Consider the following 19,276-nt stretch of genomic DNA (forward strand, 5'->3'; position numbering starts at 1 on the left):
TTTGGTATTAGGTAAAATGTAGGTGAAGGATGATGAATTGAATAGTAATCTGTAAATATTTAAAGTATTGAGCAATCATATTTTACTTCTACTTCTGAGTCATTTTAAAACATCCTCTACAGGTAGTAAAATTTAAAATTTGAGAAGAGTGGAAATTAATGTTAAATTAACACATTCAGAGTTGGGTGATGTACTAGTGAGATTTACTTGTCATGTCTTGCATACATAGGATCTTTGAAGACTGGTATTAATAGGACTAAATAACATATATTACGCTCACATTTAATTACAATACACATCTGGTGCACTTGGCAACAGATGAAATTTTGTACTTATAATGATGGTAGCCATCCCGCGCCGTAGCCGCACGGTCTGAGGCATCATGCTTCGGATCGGCAATACGGAATGCGCATTGGTTCGAGTCTCGGGGGAGAAGAAATTTTCTCATGAGATTTTTGACCGGTGTATGGGACCGGTGCCAACCCAGCATCGTGAGGAAATTGGGAAGCTACAATGAGTAGCGTAATCCGGTCATGAAAACTAGCAATGTCTGGGGGTTCGTCGTGCTGACCACACGTTACCCCATATCTGGTTAGATGATCGTTAACCTCCGCTTAGGCATGTGAACGTGAGGCCAGCAGTCAAGCTAGTCGGCTTTGGCTCTCTGGAGCTGTTACGCCACGGATTTAATTTAATGATGGTAGCTATACTGTTTGGTTGGACAGCCTAGTGCTGTATGGTGAGTGGTATACATCTGTTAATTCCATAATATTTGCACCAATATTGGTGTTATGTTCCTTTGTTATTAAGGTGTTTTCATACTAAACCCATGCTCTTGTGATATTCCTTCCACACCATCCCTGTACAACTCTCTGAACACTGGTAGACAGCTTGTGTCTAATTTACACTTGAATTATTTGTCCTGTTTTGTGGTATACATTTACAGAGTGGAAACAGTTTTGCACAAGAAACAGGCACGTTCGGGTTCCAGCAACTTCCCTAATATTTCTGTGAGATTAGAATATACAGCTCTCTCCCCTATACAGTTAGATCAACCAGAGATGCCATGGCCTATTCCCCAAGCAGGACGAGGAGGTTCATCACCAGGTATGTTGTATTTGCTAGAATTATAATTATATGTATGTAGGACATACTGTGTGCATGAACAAGGTGTGAGTGTATGTGGGCAGCGTGTGCTAGGGCAAGTAGAGACGTCTGTGTGTGCTGGTACAATGTGTTCCTTTTAAATTGGAACTCAACAACAGTCATACACTGTGGTAAAAACATGAAATTAGAGGCTGACAGTTTGCATGTTTTATTGATTTATCTTATAAGTCAAAAGACAGTAGTAAAATTGTAATTAATTGCATAATTGAATAACTTTAAAGCTGTTCTCCAAATTTCCCCCAGTCCATTTTGAATCCTTGCTAAGAAATTTCTGACTGAAAGTAAATTATGTTGTATACTTCGTTCTTGTTTCAAACCTTTGAATTGGAAAGTGGACCTTGTCTTCTCATCTGTTAAATTTTCATTTTTGTGTTTTTTGACGTATTGTGCAGTTTCAGGTGTAATATTTGTGTTTATTCACGGAGCAGAGGGTCTTACAATTGGCGACCAGAGTGAGTGCAATCCGTACTGTATGCTGTTCAACAGTCGCAAGAAGGTAATGTAGAACATTACTTTCAAGCATGTTCAACTACATTACAGTTTGTCTTTTCTATTTTTCAAAAGCACATTCCAAGGAATAAAACATTTATTACCAATATACAGAAAAACCTGCTCATTATAGAATCACAAGAGATCTATTTTTTATTCTCATTTTAGACAGATTTCTGTTTATATATGAACTTATGGACAAAAGGAAAATTAATTCGTTTGTTTCCATGAAAACGATATAACTCTATGGGTATAGCTGCAAGAATTATTGTATTTATTCATATTTAATAAGGTATAATTTGTATAAAATACAGTATTTATTATCCATCAGTTTTTTGTAATTGTTATCAGGTAAAAACAACCCATTATCTGCGTGGCACAGCAAATCCTCAGTGGGAATCACGAACTCAGTTCCTCGTGAGTGATTTTACGCAAGTCTCATTATCATTTGTTGTCTGTTCTTGGAGCCCAAACAAAATGGCTGATACAGACCTACTAGGACTTGCAATCTTTACCATGAATCAGGTATTATAAAAATTAATTTTGTTATTTCTAAGTAGGGTATACAGATTGTTGATTGGTGTTTTTTTTAATTTCTTTGGTGTAATTTATGTGGGGGTCCGCAGTGCTGCTTGGTTGCTGGGACCGTGGGTTCGAATCCCACTCAAACCATGGATGTTTGTCCACGTTTTTCTGTGTTGTGCTGTCCACTTTACAGGTAGAGGCCTTGTGACAGGCCGATCCCTCTTTCAAGGAGTCCTACCAAATGTCTGTAGATCAAGACAATGAAAAGTTGGGACCCGCAGTGCTCAGGCACTTGATGAATGGGTCGATCCCAGTACCCAGTAATTTATGTAAATTATTTTTCATAAACTGTAAATTGTATACCTGTCATGCTGATAAAAGAAAATCATTAAATTCTGGAATCATCTATCTGTTGAAAATATGTGTAATCAGTATTGTATCTTCACGATTGCATCAATCTGAACTTATTTCAATTCTTACACAGAATGAGACTTGGCAAGTTCATCATCAACTGCAGCTGAGTGGGAACACAAGTCCTGCATTTATCACAGTGTCTGTTGTATTCCACCCTGTTCCATCAGTTGCTCAGTCAGAGTTATGTTTCCATGACAGTGTTGCTCCTCTGGGTGCAGATGATGATGATCTCCTCAGCTATAACCATGGGAAAAGGAACAGCATCACATGGATGCAGCAAGCGGTGTGTAAATCTTACTGAAAGTGTGTGCGTTATTATGTACTTGTCCGAGATCAGATCAGGTAAACCTTCATTTGTAATCGTACGATGTGAAAAGGTATGGATTTTTTTATATAGAATGAAAGTTCTGTGACTAAATTTTATGGGGTTGTTGGGTGGATAATTTGGAGCAGAAAATGCAAGTAAATTGTTCATTTCATCACCCTGTTTTGCTGGGGCATTTCACCACCTTTTAAGGAAATAAAGTAATTTACCATTTTATTTAACATATTTTACATTGAGTCAAAAGAAAACATTCTGCAGTTATTAGCTGTTTTCAGTTTGAATTTTACATTATGTTTAACACAAATGCTTAAGCCATGAACAAATGTCTTATGAAGTTATAGAGGCCAACATGATTATAATAATATATATAAATAAAGAGAGAGAGTGAAGTGGACAAAGTATTTGAAATGCCTTAACTCCGAAACACTGTTGAATCAGACAACTTTTTTTATGGCAGATATTTCAATTTTCTTAATTACAGAAAATGTTATTAACCCACCGGGACCAAGATACAAGTGCATCTGACATTAGCAATCTTCTCTCTAATGGCATGGGTTTAATGGAGGTTAGCATCATTAGGTATGTTATATATTTATGTACGATCACATCTCTTACTGCCATCCATATGAACATATGTACTATAAGACTTCTGTCCCTTCAGGGCCCATGATCTGGTTTCAAAGGATCTCAATGGCTTCAGTGACCCATATTGTGAGTTGAAGGTCAATGGAGAATGTAAATACAAATCAAGCATTAAAAAGAAAACTCTTAATCCTATCTGGGAAGAGAATTCCATCATGGGGTTGCCAAGAGCAGGGGAGACACTGGAGGTGGTATGTAATGAATACGACATTAAAAATTATGACTGTAATACTGTGAATTTTATCACTGTTGTCTTGCTCAGTAACTTTGTATTATGATTTCAGGTATTGTGGGATTATGATACGTTTGGTATGAAAGATTTCTTGGGTAATGTTACGTTGACTTTGGAAGATATCCGCAAAGCCTCAAATTCGGATACTTCTCAGAGTTATCAGTTACAAGGTGTAAAGACAGGAGCTGTGGAAATCAAGGTGAAGGTTATATCAGAGGAGACTGAGGTAAGTGTGTGCACTTACCTTCATCGATCATGTAACGAATTGTGTGATGCTCTGATGATACAACAACAGGTTTGTAGTTGTGTAGTCAGTCAGTTTCTGAATGATAAATACAAATATTGGAGAATTTTAATTGGAAGTTATATACCTGTGTATGGTAAGTATAAAGACACAGGTTTGTACTTCGTGCTTCGCCTGTCATGTTGTTGGCACAGATGCGAACCATACGCACAGTCATCAGATGTGCTTCACCACAAGCCTCATGTGCCGTCATAGAATTGACTCTTTGCATGTGAACCAACTCGAATTTTATGTTTACTGGACCTTCAACACTTGCAACTCCAGACTTCAGTGCACCACGTCCCTGAACCTGATATCCTGACTACAGTTTGTGATGTTCCTCAATTCTTTGTGAAAAATCCTATTGTGATCCTTTAATAGTCTGTAATCACTTGCATTCATGTAATTTCCAATAAATTATTCACAGTTATCCTGTTACGCTGTACTATATAATATCTAAAGTTGAGAGATCATTATAAAATTAACTGAAGATCAATCAGTAGAAAGTGGAGAACAGTAAAGCATGTCACTAATGAACGTGTAACTTGCAGTCGCAGTGCTATCAGCCAAGTATCAACAGCAGCACCAGTTCTCCTCGACTGCCTAATCGACATGAACCTGATGGTTTATCGAGACTTCCGTCTGGAGAGAGATCCAAACTGCGACTGCATATTGAAAATTTACCTCCTCCAGCCCCTCCACGCACTGTCACCTTGGGATACAAACCACATCCACCAGAAGGAGGTAATATGGACAACCAGCCACAGTTAACTGCCAACATTTGTTCAGGAAGAATTTTGAACTGTAGAAGGAGTGATGTACTTTATGGTTATAATATTAAGGTACTCAGAAAAAAAAATGCCTATGGACTATTGCATAATAGTAACAGCACTGGGTACATAGTTCCCTCTTCATGTATATCCTACTATTACAGGTTGTACTTTGTTATCTTAGTAACCAGCACCTGTCCTTTATAAATATCTAATATTCCAAGCACCTAAATTTCTTAAATCATTATTTGTTTGGTTTACAGATTTATTACGTGAACCTCTGGGCAATAGTATAAGTAATGGGAACATTAGTCCTACACAGTCCAGCTCTAGTTCTCTCCATTCAGTTCCACGTGTGACAGTGACAGACCTTCACAATCCCCCACATCTTGCAGTCGCAGTTCCGGAATTGCCAAATATGAGTGCTGGTGGCGGCGGTCAGCGTTCTCCTCGTGCTTCACTCACACCCAGCCCAGATAGTCAATTTAAGAAGAATGTTCCAGAATGCAGCAGCTTCAGAAACATGAAACTGAAGGTATCTGCATTTCATAGAGAACAGTCCCTCAATTTTATCAACTGTTATCACATTATAATCATCTTTTTCCCAAATGTGATAGACAATTCCCTCTCACCCATCTATAGTCTTGTCAGGATGTCAGCTGTCATCAGCCATTGATATTAGTGACAGTGTCTCCAAAATGGAGAATTTTATTATCTACTGAGCAACAGATAATTTAAGAATATTTTATTGAATGATGTCTTCATCCATCCTGAGGTTACAGCCTGTGGCACCTTCTTGAAGGGGACTGAACACATGGAAGTTACGTGGAATGTAATATGCCTGGATAGTGGTGTCATGGAACACTGTGACATCCCTTGTTAACAGCCAGGTCACTTTTTCATATTGGCAGTACAAAGGTCAGAAGATTTCGCAGTAGCATTGTGAATTGATGGTGATGTCAGTGTCCTTGAATGTCAATATCTGCACAACATTGATGTCTAAGAAAAGAATCAACATGACCTTCTCCGCATATGGCATGTTTATGTGCGTGCGCACATATGTAGGGCGGGACAATTACTTTGAAATGGCCAAAGTTACCCCAGGTGATGGCTTATGTGTAAATAGGAACCATTTCCGTATAAATATTTGTGATTACAGGAATACAGTGTCATTCTAAAACAAAATATTTTATTAACATGCATTTCTTTTCTTATGTTATGCAGATGAAAAGGGGGTTGAAATTACGCCGTTTTAAATCTGAAGTCAGTGTCCATGAGGAAAAGAGCGGGGTAACCAATGGAAAACCAAGTACAACCACAACACTTAGTATTGAACCGAGTGGAGGTGGAGAATCAGATGCAACTGAACTTCTGCAGATGGAGGGACTCTCTCATGCTGTCTCTCAGCCAAATATACCGCACATCAAACAGCCCTCTCCGCGTCTTAAAAATAAGAGACCAACAGGTACTGCATTTCATTCTGTTTTGATCTGCTTGTTGATGGCTCTTTTCATGTAAAACCACCAGCTCATATGAGACTGCTTTTGTTATAATTTCTTCTGTGTCACTACTTTGCAGTTTTTCCTTCGAGTATAATGTGGCCATTAAATATGGAACAAAGATCAAAGTTATGAATACCTTTAGAATTTCTTCAGGGAAGGGTGACTGAAAATCTGCTGATTGTCTTACAAATTCTGCTCTTATTCTCATTGAGTTGTGTTATCCTCATTGCCTAGAAATAATTTGTTAATGTCGTATGGAATTAATATTTATCTACATGTGTTTGTGTGCGCAGATCTTAAAGTTTCTGCCCCTGTTCGACCTGACATATATTTTGGAGTTGAGGGAAAGGTGATTCAAGCACAAGGACTTCATGTGGCGCATGTGGCACAGCTGTATTGTCGTATAAAATTACAAAGGTGACACATAGTCTGTATTTAAGTGAATGATTGGCATCATTATCAACTGTCCACAGTCTATATTACACCATGGAAATTTATTACAAAAGTAACCACTAGTAACAAAAGAATGAGTGAGATGTGTAATCGAAGGAATTTGGAAAATTAGCCCTTGCCCTGATACATTAGGAATTTAAATCTCACCCTTGGCTGGCAGGTCATTTGATCTAAATTTTCAGCTAAAATCAACAGCTTTTCACACACACTTGTTATTTACAACAAATTTCCTCATCAATCAGTAGCAAAATCACTGCCATAGGACACGTACATACATTAGCTCTGGAGAATGTATTCATCTTAACATCCATTTATAACCTCAGCTTAGGCAGAAGAGATAAAATGCTTCAGTCATTAAATCTTTTATATCCTCACAGGACTTTTTCTTACACTGCAATATTATCTTCTCATTTATGATTGGTAATTCCAAATGGTCTCTTCACTTCAAGGCTTTTGGCTAAAATTTAGTATGTATTTCTCATCTCTCGTATATATACCTCAAATATTTCATCCTCCTTCATTACTGATTGTTAAATAATAAAAAAAATTGGCTGGAGTTGTGTTATTTATTCAAATAGCAAATATAAAATTACACTGAAGTTTTATAGATTTCTGTTGGACAGTTTTAAAATTTAATGAAAATTCACTTTGTAGGGTGACATGTTAAAATAAATGGACTTAAATATTTAAGTATGAAATTGTTTTGCATTTCCAAAATACATTCTCTTTGTTTCTTCCAGTGCTACAAGTCCAAACAAACTCACACGAGTGGGCAGCAATGCAGCTGGCAAAACTCTTGCAAAATCTCGTCTAATTCCAGCCATGCCAAACCCTCAGTTTGATCTCGGCTTTCAGCTTGATAACCCTGAAAATGTTCCACGTCAGGCAGCTTTGGTGTTTGAGATTCGCAGTTCTGGCAAGGAACTGGTAGCAGCACGCAGGATCACTCTTCAGGATATGCTTTCTGGTTGGACGTTTCATATATTTTAGAATTTTAATTTTTTGATATTTGTAACATATTAAAGAACTTTTATATCTAACACATGTACATTGTGTGTGTGCGCATGTGCCTATGTGTGTGAATGTGCACACATTTAGAGACAATTATTAGAATACTGCTCTTGATGTAAGTTGTGGCTGGATATTTATGTATTCTGTGTCTCTTTCAGCTGCTTCTCCAGACACAAATGAAGTTCACACTTGGCTGGCTCTTAATAATGGTGCGTCACTAGAAGTAGAGATTTCTCACAGCAGGGAACTTAAAAAACAATCAAGAAAAATATTTCGGAGTTGGTCTGTCCATCGCATTGGTAAGATTTAACAGAGGCTCCATTGCAAGCTTTATTGCCTACTTAAATCTGTACAATGGATGATAATTTTGTGGTAAATATATAGGTACGTCAAAAAGTATCTGCATTGTAATTATTAAAATTAAAGAAGAACAGAAATACAGAACTCACAAGTGCATCATTTTTCAACACAGTCCCCCTGCTTTACAACAGACTTGGTCGTGCATTTCACAAGCTTCAGAGAAATGCTTTTGGCCACTCTATAAGTTGTATATTTACCACCTCCTTCAGTCTGGTCACTGGTAAAACACTGGTTCTTAAAGTATTCTTGAGGGGTCCAAACAAATGATAGTCATCCAGATAATGAAAGCATGCTAAAGGAAATTACTGTTTACAGTTTGTAAATACAGATAAAATAAATGTACGAGTGCTAAATAGTTTCTTGAATAGAGCATCGCATTGCCAATATTTTGCAGAAACTAGGTAGTGCTGATCATCACCTGTACTCATATCGTCAGCCCAAAGATAAGGTTTTAAAATTGCAGAAAAATTCAATTTTTCAGGAGAGGAAAAAACACTTTACCAAAAAATATTTCTTCAGTATTTTCTGCTTACCCAGTGATAGGATGTAATATTGTTTGGCATAGAAACGCTGTTCTATTTTGACAATGTAAGAATCTTCCCCACCTGACAAAATAAATTTGTTGAAGATTTACAACTTTATCTTTGGTTTGTCTCTATGTGTGTATGGAACTTCATAACAAAAGAAACTTGAATACTCTTACTCAATAATAATTTCCTCAGTTGGATATGAGAAACATTCCTGACATGCTGTGTCACAAGCAGTGTTCATGGTACAATGCATGACTTAGGATAAGAAGTGATATTTGTTTATAATTTGATGTTTATATAGCCAGGTCATGGCATAAATTATTGTTTCTATTTTTATGATATTTATTTATTTTTTGACGTAAATACGTCTATAAGGAAGGGTCATTCGGCAAAAAAAGGAAACGAAAAAGTGTAACCTGGTTACCTAGGAAACATCGTGTTTACTCGGCATTATTGTTATCTAGGAAACATCATCTGTTTACTCAGCATTGTTGTTACCTAGGAAACGTTACATTACATTACTCGGCATTGTTGTTACCTAGGAAATGTCATCTGTTTACTCGGCATTATTGTTACCTAGAAAACGTCATCTGTTTACTCATCATTATTGTTACCTAGAAAACGTCATCTGTTTACTCGGCATTGCTGTTACCTATAAAACATTTCATTACATTACCTTACCTTACCTTACAATACATTACTTTACATTACATTCAGCTACCACAGATCCATCTTAAGCGTAACTAATTCAAGTTAAATAAGAAAAGTCTTAATCAAACTTTACTCAATTGTAAAGCATGTATAAAGGAAATATTTAGAATAAAGCCAATATATAAACTTCCTTTCCGTATAAACGTATTTACGTCAAATTCTCCGGAACTGTGGTTCCACTGTCAATTTTTTATTCATGATTATAATTGGTGTATGCATTGTTTGTGGTGTGATCATGTTTCAGTTAGCATAGAACTTGGATTTGTAAATCCTATATTAAATATACATTCCACTCTCAGAAGTTGAAAAGGACCATATTATATCATGTAAAGTTATATTGTGAATTTCTTGTCTTTTTTGCAGCTGTCCTTCAATTATAAAGATTCCTTCCATTCTGTGTTTAACTTACAGTTCAAAGAATTTGATGTATTCTTAGACTTATGTGAGAAATAAACATTACCTTTATTATAAAACACATCCATTTGTGTATAGATTATATAATGACCATCTTTTGGCACTTCACCTTTCATTACCTTAAACTCTTCCTACTTTCTCCTTTCTCTTCCCTGATGTTTCATGTGTGGTGTCGTACTTTTACCCATAGCATTTTACTTTGTGCTTGTGGCAGGTTATGACTATTTTTCAGTGTTTTTTCTGGTCTTGGAAAGTATTGTGTCCTCTTGTGGTAACTGCTGGTTATGCTGCTTTGGACAATGTAGAAATGCAGGCTGAGATTAGCCTACAGGGGTTAAATTGGTCAGCTGCTTTACCTGCTTAGACCCCCACATGCCAGAAAATCATTCCAGATGATTTCTTTTGAGTGTATAATTTCTGGCAGTTACCTAATACCTCATTTAATGTAATTAATTCAGTAATGCTGCAAATCTGCGTTCGTGTGGATGGCATGAAATGTTATTGAATGATGTTAGTGTGGTTAGGTGTCCATGAATATCGTTTCAGAACGCATGGTTTCCATCTTAAAACCTATTGAATAAAACTATTTAACATTGGAATAGGGCTGATTAGAACCACTAAATACATATATAATTTATTTGCCTAACTTTGTAATCAGAAAAGAATTATAACTCTTCCACAGACTTAAACGCTATCAATATTATTTTATTCTCCGATTACGAGGGAGTGTAGACTAATATGTACCAAGGATTACTGTAACCAAACCGTAGGGAGAAGACTGCGCGTTTCTTCTCTTCAATGGAGTGAAGGCTACTAAGTGGTTTGCAAAAAATAAACTAAAATATCGAATTTGTGAATTACCGCAAACTAAATAGTGAATGTGCAAACTACAAAAGTAGGAATTCGTACCATATAATACAGAATGGGTGTTCCGGCATTCTTTCGTTGGCTTAGTAGGAAATACACTTCTGTAATTGTGCCATGTATTGAAGAAAAGGTATGTTATTTTTTTTAGGTTAACCAAGTAATTTATGCTAAGCTCTTCTTAAAATAAAAGTTTGAACACGCAAAATTTCTTGAGCCAACTGCCCTTGCATAGTTTATTTTCTAACAAACAGACGCTTTTTGGTCCTCATAGGCCATCTTTAGTCATGGAGACAACTTTACTGTTAAAATAATATCTTGGCTTGTCTGTAGCCTGTTGGCATGTTCAAGAAACTGTGGGAAGATTATTTCATAAATACTGTGTTGGGAAAGCATAATAACTCGTGCTATCACAATATGCTGTTACTCATAATGCTTACTCAATGTGAAAGTGTTTAACCCTTTGAAATAAGAACTTTTTCCTTACAATATTTAAAAATTCAATTTCTTGCTCTTGGAATCATTAATGCATTTCCATTAGAAAAATCCACTGGTTAAAATCTGTTTTAAAACTCATAATTACACCCACTTGATGGAATGCAGAGTTACTGAATAGTCATACAGGTGGTACCTGTAGTTACCACTGTGCTTTAAAGAGTTAATGCACTGGTAAAAATGTTCTGTGTTAAAGTAATGTGCATTCAGGCTGTTAACAACACTGCATATGACTGGTGTTAATTTCAATATACAGTATAATTTAAACCATGTAATTTTCAGCCAAGGGAGGTAAATGGTGTGAAAACTCCTGTGGATGCATGTAAGCCAAATCCAAATGGAGTGGAGTTTGATAACCTGTACCTGGATATGAATGGCATCATTCACCCTTGTACTCATCCAGAAGACAAGTAAGTAAGAAAAGACATTCAGGAAATACAAGGGTGACAAATGAAGTATCTACAAATGTGCCTGATAATCATTGCAATATTTTCTTATGCCACAGTTTTGATCCATTTTTGTCTGGTGAAAGAAAAACACATTTTATGAAAAAAAAATATGATTTACCCAATTCATTGTGCCAGTTTCATAATGGAGGTAGCCTAGGTTCATATATTTGACATCTAAATTTAAAAATCAACCTTCATAGTCTGATCTATGACCATTAAAATTCTGTGAACAGAGAAGTTTGGAGACCTTGGACATAACAAAAAAAGTACACAGCACCTCAGGTTCTTACAGAATATGTTGCTTAAAACTATAAATCTTTATAACTAATCTTTTATTGACCCTATCAATATCTTTTACAAGGTAATTCAAAATTTGAGGTTATGAGTTATTTATTTACTTACTCCATGGCTGTACAGTAGGGCCCCGCTTTTCGGCGCTCCGCTTTATGGCGATCCGCTAATACGGCGCTCAACAGCTGAGTCAGAGAAGTGTGTCCGGTGCCATTTTCTCGTCGCTGATTCAGTCTGTTTACAGCTTTTGTGCGCTCCGCGTCTCTCTGTATTTCTGGCAATTTTTCAGTTATTACAAACTGTATATTTATATAATATTTTTGTGTTACTACAGTGTAATTACAATGGCGTCTAAGGGTAGTAGCGATAAAAAGAGGAGTCGTAAGCCTCTTACTTTAAATACCAAGTTAGAGATGATTAAACTTCGTGAACAAGGCATGTCTATGGCTTCCGAACCATCACCAAAACGAATAGGATTCGTTGAAGAGTCACATGATGAAGATGCGCCATCTCCTTCATCCTTCCTACTATAAGCATATCAATTTTCAAATTTATATTCACCAATCACTATAATCTGAGGACAATGTGTGTATTACTGATATTCATTTAACTTTCATATCATTTTCTTAGGCCTAGCGCTATTGTGCACTTACTATATGATAGTGTAACATCTTATTAGGCTTTGATATGCATTTGCAAGTGAAATAAGGCAAAGATCCGCTTTTCGTCGATTTTCGCTTTACGGCGGGGGTCTGGTCCCTAACCCGCCGTATAAGCGGTGCCCTACTGTACAGGTCTTGAAGGACCTTGGCCAGCTCACATATGAGTGGTTTCTTAAGCTATTTAGGCATTTAGGATGAATCCTTGGATATGTGATCAGCCTGTTACAAGGCCTGTGTGCCTACACAGGACAGCATAACACAAAGATGATAAATATCCATACATTTGGCAGTATCTGAGCAACGTGATCCACAAGTGTTTAGTGTGGATGAGTTGAAAGAAAACTTTCTTAATAAATAAAGATATGAATATGCTATTGACTGATATGTAAATAAGCCATTTCTATTTTTTTGCAGACCTGCACCCAAGAATGAAGATGAGATGATGATAGCTATCTTTGAATGTATTGATCGACTTTTCGCAATTGTGAGACCCCGCAAATTGCTGTACATGGCTATTGATGGTGTTGTAAGTAGAAATTTGTAATTATTAGGGAACCACAATAATTCTGTCCATTAGAACACAATAAACACGGTAAATACATGCTAATATCCATTTAAAATAATTAATCTTCTACATAAGAACAGAGACTTTATTAATCCTGTTTCTGGGTTAATTGTAAGACTTTATTTCATGAAGTTAAATGTTTACTATAAATCTTTGTCTTCATGTTACTTCACTTATGTTGATTATAGCCTGTGTACTTTATGAGAAGAATTGTTGATAATAGTTTATAGACTTTTTTTGATTGTGTATTTTAATGTTTTATGTTTCTATACAAAGAATATTGTGGATGTGAAAACCATAATGTTTTATGTTGTTACTGACTTGGTATATTCAAGTATGAATAGGAGCTATATCTTCTGTCTTGCCAAATACCTGCATGGTGTGTGGTGCGACAGCTTTGTTATTGGACAGAAGCTGCATAGTTTATTTTAAGATATTATTTTAGCATTTTATTGGAGGGTCTGAGAAAAGCCATGAAAACCTCAGCTGAGATGAATTGATTTTTGGGCTGAGAAGAAAAAGCGGGTCATTCCAAATATGAAGCAAGAGTTGTAGCCAACTGTAACATTTCATGTGATAGGAGTACAGAACGTATATATTTGGGTCTTGAAAGTGTTAATCAGTTTATGGCCTATTGATGGGCTTTTGTGAACATCGTAGTGAATGTTTTAAAGGCGTCAAATTTCTTTAAACTGGCCGATTGTTGTTCAACACAGAATTCTGCTCCTTGATGTTAATTGTATTGTGTTTAATGTTGTAAGAGAATGAGTTGCATTTATTTCATATGAACTCTTCAGGCTCCTCGAGCGAAGATGAATCAGCAGCGTTCCCGCCGATTTCGAGCATCAAAGGAAACTGTAGAAAAAATTCAGGAGGTCACACGGATCCGTTCTGATTTGGCAACAAAGGGATGCCATCTTCCACCGGAGAAACCAAAAGGAAGCCATTTTGACAGTAACTGCATCACTCCTGTACGTTAATACCTTCAAACATGGGGTTGGAAGTTTCCAGTATAGTGCATGATTTGGTATTATTCTTCTTGTTATGCGACAGTTGGTAGATGGGTTTCACAGTGTGATACTGATAGGGAATAATTTAGACAACACAGAAGTATTGATATTTCAAGGTACGTTCAAAAACGTGTTTCCTATGACTTTCCTTTTTGAGCAAAGACAGCTGGGCTTTAGGGATAATCAGATGTATTTCCAGCCAGGTCTGTATGCTGCTTCTAAACTGCATCCGGTAATTTCTACCATCTCAAGCTGTCGTCAAGATTGCTTATGCATTATTAATGGTTGGTGGTTTTGGGTTTGCTTTTGTAAATGCATTGAAGATTAAATTTCATAATTAACTGCTTTTAATGTGGGTTGCGAAAGATTACTTCAGATATGTATAACCACCTTTGGTGCCTCTACTTATCGATGTGATGCATCTTGATTTGTGACATATCTGATCCCATATGCGATTCTTTTAATTTAATCTCTGTTGATTTAGCGTCTTTGTTGTTTAGGGAACGCCGTTCATGGCTCGGTTATCATCTTGCTTGCACTATTATGTTCATGATCGAATGAACAATGACCCAGCATGGAGAGGAATCAAAGTGATCCTTTCAGATGCAAATGTGCCAGGAGAAGGAGAGCATAAGATCATGGATTACATTCGGAAGCAGAGATGTAAGTAAAACGTAGGAGCAAGAAACACTGGGTTCGCTGCTTGTAAGGCATGACCGTAATCACATAATTGAGAGGTAGATGTGATTCTTTCAAGACTATTTACAGAGATTATATCTTTACTCCGCAGTTGTGTGTTTACTTTCCAGCACAACCGGATCATGATCCGAATACCCAGCACTGCCTGTGTGGTGCCGATGCCGACTTGATAATGTTGGGACTAGCGACGCATGAACCGAATTTCACCATTATTCGGGAGGAATTCAAACCGAACAAACCAAAACCCTGTGACATCTGTGGACAAATGGGTACGTGCACTTTCCAGTAACTAATTTTATTTATACTTTTAGGGATTTTATTTTATTAATTTTTACCAAGAGGAATTTGCTAACACGCTAGCACTGTGGATTAGAAACCAGTTTGAATAAATATTGAAATATTATGTTCCGTGTTCCTTGCAGGACATGAAATGAAGGACTGCATTGGAGTTGCTAAAGAATTGTGTGGTGCAAATGATGAAGTGGCGCCAGCTTTTTCTGCCGAAGTGGAGTTCATATTTGTCCGTCTCAACATTCTTCGGGAATACTTGGAGAGGGAACTGGAAATGCCCAATCTTCCGTTCAAATATGATTTCGAAAGAGCGATAGATGACTGGGTTTTCATGTGTTTCTTTGTGGGGAATGATTTTCTACCTCATTTGCCATCATTAGAAATTAGAGAAGGAGCCATTGATAGACTTGTAAATTTATACAAGAGAACTGTTTACAAGACTGGGGTAAGTGCATTTGAATAATGTTGTTATATGTTATATGCAGAAGTTAAAAAAACATCTGTGGTTCAAAATCTCACCTCAGAAATTCAAAATATTACAGAGGATTAAAATATACAGAACTGTAATTTTACCTTTTTTTTTGTATGGATGTGAAACTCGGTCTCTTGCAATAAGAGGACAGATTGAAGGTATTTGGTGCTGTGACGGATGAAGTATCAGAAGGCTGGAGAATGATGCATGTCATGGAGCTTTGTAATTTCTATGTGAAACAAAAACTTGTTCCCTCTGTCTCAAGATTGTGTGCAAAATTACGTATTATGTTCTGGCAACATCTGTGGCTTAAATTATATTTTATCGGATAATTTTAAATTTCTGCTTTGCATGTGTTATCTAGATTTATGGCATACTTCTTCTTCTATGTCTCTCTGGTCTGTATTTGGTCCGTGGCCTCCTCAATTCTCCTCTTCCATTCGATCCTCAGTTAGGTCCGTCTGTCCGAGGGATTTGTGGCATGTTTAAAGTTAAAATGTTAAAATACCTTTAAAACAAACCTTTGTGTGATGATTTTGTTGTAAACTGTTGTAAAGGCCAACTGAGTCTTTATGTTACAGGGGTTTTTGACTGACAGTGGCAATGTTAACCTAGAACGTGTTCAACTTATCATGTCTGACTTGGGTGACGTAGAAGATGAAATTTTCAAGAAACGACAGCAAAATGAAGTTGCTTTCAAGGAAAGGGAGAAGGCCAAGAAGAGACGTACGAAAATGTTAAGTCAGTGGCAACCTGCTTGGGTTCCAAAAGGACAGTTTGCTCCTCAGGTGAGTCAGTATTGCCAAAATTATGCCATTTTTGAAAAGCAGCTGGTCAAAAAAGTTTCCTTTTAGCCTACCCCTGGACCATATCCTAAGACAGATTAATCCGGGACATTCCCCGTTTCTCTAAGATTTGTCTAAATATTGTCATTCCATCTATGCTTACATCTGCTAAGTGGTTTCTTTCCTTTATGTTTTGTGATCATAATTTTGTATGCAGTTCTAACTTCTTGCATGCCCCATCCATCTCGTCGTCTAGTTTGTGACTCAAAGAATGTTTTATAAAGGGTTCTAAATTTTGAATTTCACATAGCTGGGATGACTGTGAAGACAGTCTTTTGGAATACTGATATTTTTGCGTAGTCGCAACGTAATAATTGTAAGCAGAGAATATCGGTTTTCTTAGATTTTCCGTGCTACTGAATTACTTGTCTGCAGCTGTATATACTGTGACAGATTTCTACAGTAAGACAGTTAACAGTACTACATTATCGTCTGTGTTTTGAGCACTCGGAGTTAGAGACCACTTGGGACATGCGATTACTTTTATTTCTGATCGGTTATTAGTTTTACTTAAAAAATATAAAGTAAGAAGGAATAGCATGGGTAAATTCATAATTTGATTAATACTGTAAATAGTATTTGTTACAGGTCTTTCATTTGAATAAAATTGAATTTTTATTTTTTGTGAAATGTGTTTAGTGTTTAGATAATTATGTTACTGCATTTAAATATGAGGACATTGAATTACAGCGCCAATATTCTTCCTCTGATCCATCACACAGTATTACAACGTTTAGCCTGTAGGTAGCGAATACACCATTACATTGAATGTGTTTCTTACTTCTAGCCTTTGGGCAGGGATGTAAAGCCGGTGCATAATCCACGGCAGGAGGCGTACCACATGCGAAAAGAAAGCATGCATTACAGCAGTCGTGTGGAGCAACAGCTGAGTGGGGCGAGTTCTTCACAAGCTTTGAACTCCATGTTGAGGCCAGAGGTAAACAAGTCCCTGGTTAAAGTACAGTCTAAATTAGAATTAACTGCCACCGGGTGCAAACCCAATTGCAGTAAATAAATCATGGACACGCACAGCCAACAAGCCCAAGACTCACAAGAAAATCAATCAAGAAAAACAAGAGTGGCTTGGACAAGAGAAGAAATGAAGGAAGTGGTGTGGTGTCACATGTATTGTAAAATATTTTATAATACATGTGGCACAATATGGATCCCAGAAATAGCTGCTGCCCTATGTACCTTAGGGACAAGGTCTGTCTCGGGTACATGGAAGTACATACCCCATAAAGTGGTGAATAGATGAGATGTAATAATAATAATAATATTATTATTTTATAATACATGTGGCACTTGCTAAAAACAATATGGATCCCGGAAATAGCTGCTGCCCCATGTACCTTAGGGACAAGGTCTGTCTCGGGTACATGGAAGTACATACCCCATAAAGTGGTGAATAGATGGGATATAATAATAATAATCCGAGTTATGACGGCAACACGCCTGAAGTTTTTGGCTGCTTGTGGACCAATTAAACAATTCATAATAATAATAACTGACTAACTAATTGCATGTAGCAGAGACCTTGTTGAGAAGCTGATAGTTTGGTCAGGCAGTCAAGATATTCCTTACCTTTTATGGAACCTGAAGTTCATTACCATATTCTCAAGAATCCGCTACCAGTCTCTGCCCTGAGTCACATGAATTCAGTCCACGCCCTCCACCCCATTTTAATATTATCCTGTAGTCTGCACTAGGTCTTTGTGGTCTCTTGCCTTCAAGCTTTCTAAGGAAATTTTTGATCCATTTCTTGTTACCATCATTTGCGCTACATACTGATTATCTTGTAGTAGTATTTGGCGAAGAGTTCATTTATTCCTTCATCCTCACCGGTAGGTTACCACAGTCTGTACGGTGCACTACATTGATAAAATGACATTTTTTAAACTATATTTCGTGTTCTGTCATTGTGTTTACAAACTTAAAAAAAATTACCATGAAACAAGTTGAATAAGAAAGTTTCAATTGTGATCATCGTTTTCTTCAGGGTGGCAGAGGTCAGAAGAGAAAATCTGATCAGATGGATAAAGAATCTGATGAAGAAGAAGAAGAAACCCATGATGAAGTTCGATTATGGGAAGATGGCTTCAAGGAGAGATACTACGAGTCCAAATTTGATGTGGCCTTGGACAACATTGAATTCAGGCACAAAGTTGCTTTCCAGTACGTTCATGGTCTATGTTGGGTACTGAAATATTACTATCAGGTACAAATTTTATCTTCAAGTTTAATTCATAATTACTTGTTCTTTGTTTCTAATTTCCTTCAATGCCATTATTTTTAATTAATTATTCTACTAAAGTATAGTGACTGGCTACGGACTGGGCGACCAGGGTTCGATCCCCGACGGGGGCAGAGGATTTTTTTCCTCTAGCCTCTGCGTCCAGACCGGCTTGGGCCCACCCAGCCTCCTATCCGATGGGTGCCGGGGTCCTTTCCCCGGGGTAAAGCGCGGCCAGGGCATGATGCCGACCACTCACCCCCATCTGGTGCCAAGGTCAAGAATGAGTAAGAGCTATACCTTCTCTCCCCCCAAGCGCCTACATGGCATATAGTGGGACAGCTTTACTTTACTTTACTAATAAAATGTATGACACAATTAAGGTAGTTAATTCAAGAGGATGAGATGGACGTTGTGTGTAGTACGCGTGGGGGAGACGAGAAATGCGCACGACATTTGGATGGAAATTCTGAACTGAAGAAACCACTTAGAAGACCTAGATGTAGATGGGAGGATAATATTAAGGTGGATTGTAGGGAAATATGTTTTTAGGGTGTGGAATAAATTTGTGT

The 19,276-nt window shown here is 37.1% G+C and overlaps 2 protein-coding genes and 1 long non-coding RNA gene across 11 annotated transcripts in view; 2 read left to right on the forward strand and 1 right to left on the reverse strand.

Moving 5' to 3' along the window:
• LOC110828940 (uncharacterized) overlaps positions 1–9,891 on the forward strand; it is a 31,652-nt gene extending 21,761 nt beyond the window's left edge. For all 8 annotated transcript variants that reach the window (XM_087344101.1, XM_022062176.2, XM_022062192.2 and 5 more), the window contains 13 exons: positions 947–1,107; positions 1,560–1,663; positions 2,008–2,181; positions 2,666–2,878; positions 3,402–3,499; positions 3,582–3,753; positions 3,847–4,020; positions 4,629–4,821; positions 5,111–5,382; positions 6,072–6,312; positions 6,643–6,766; positions 7,543–7,769; positions 7,972–9,891. In XM_087344101.1, the coding sequence (XP_087200227.1) occupies positions 947–1,107; positions 1,560–1,663; positions 2,008–2,181; positions 2,666–2,878; positions 3,402–3,499; positions 3,582–3,753; positions 3,847–4,020; positions 4,629–4,821; positions 5,111–5,382; positions 6,072–6,312; positions 6,643–6,766; positions 7,543–7,769; positions 7,972–8,123 (2,305 nt within the window). In that variant the 3' untranslated portion in view covers positions 8,124–9,891. The remainder of the gene's footprint in view (positions 1–946; positions 1,108–1,559; positions 1,664–2,007; positions 2,182–2,665; positions 2,879–3,401; positions 3,500–3,581; positions 3,754–3,846; positions 4,021–4,628; positions 4,822–5,110; positions 5,383–6,071; positions 6,313–6,642; positions 6,767–7,542; positions 7,770–7,971) is intronic.
• On the reverse strand, positions 6,724–10,559 carry LOC110829003 (uncharacterized). The gene is made up of 2 exons (XR_015533908.1): positions 9,948–10,559; positions 6,724–7,766 (listed from the first exon to the last, which is right to left on the reverse strand). It is a non-coding gene; the product is annotated as an uncharacterized LOC110829003 (long non-coding RNA).
• Positions 10,560–10,602: 43 nt separating this feature from the next.
• Positions 10,603–19,276, forward strand: part of Rat1 (5'-3' exoribonuclease 2 Rat1) — a 51,548-nt gene continuing 42,874 nt past the window's right edge. The window contains exons 1-10 of one of the 2 annotated variants that reach the window (XM_022062225.2): positions 10,603–10,825; positions 11,470–11,597; positions 13,004–13,115; positions 13,952–14,125; positions 14,665–14,827; positions 14,974–15,132; positions 15,286–15,599; positions 16,208–16,414; positions 17,259–17,408; positions 18,471–18,689. In XM_022062225.2, coding sequence (XP_021917917.2) covers positions 10,751–10,825; positions 11,470–11,597; positions 13,004–13,115; positions 13,952–14,125; positions 14,665–14,827; positions 14,974–15,132; positions 15,286–15,599; positions 16,208–16,414; positions 17,259–17,408; positions 18,471–18,689 — 1,701 coding nt within the window. In that variant the 5' untranslated portion in view covers positions 10,603–10,750. The remainder of the gene's footprint in view (positions 10,826–11,469; positions 11,598–13,003; positions 13,116–13,951; positions 14,126–14,664; positions 14,828–14,973; positions 15,133–15,285; positions 15,600–16,207; positions 16,415–17,258; positions 17,409–18,470; positions 18,690–19,276) is intronic. The other variant, XM_022062235.2, reaches the window with a different exon arrangement.

This window comes from Zootermopsis nevadensis, unplaced genomic scaffold, assembly GCF_977971745.1.
Source record: "Zootermopsis nevadensis isolate Lab colony 2312 unplaced genomic scaffold, Znev_1.0 Znev_ptg000007l, whole genome shotgun sequence".
NCBI classification, from domain to species: Eukaryota; Metazoa; Arthropoda; class Insecta; order Blattodea; family Termopsidae; genus Zootermopsis; species Zootermopsis nevadensis.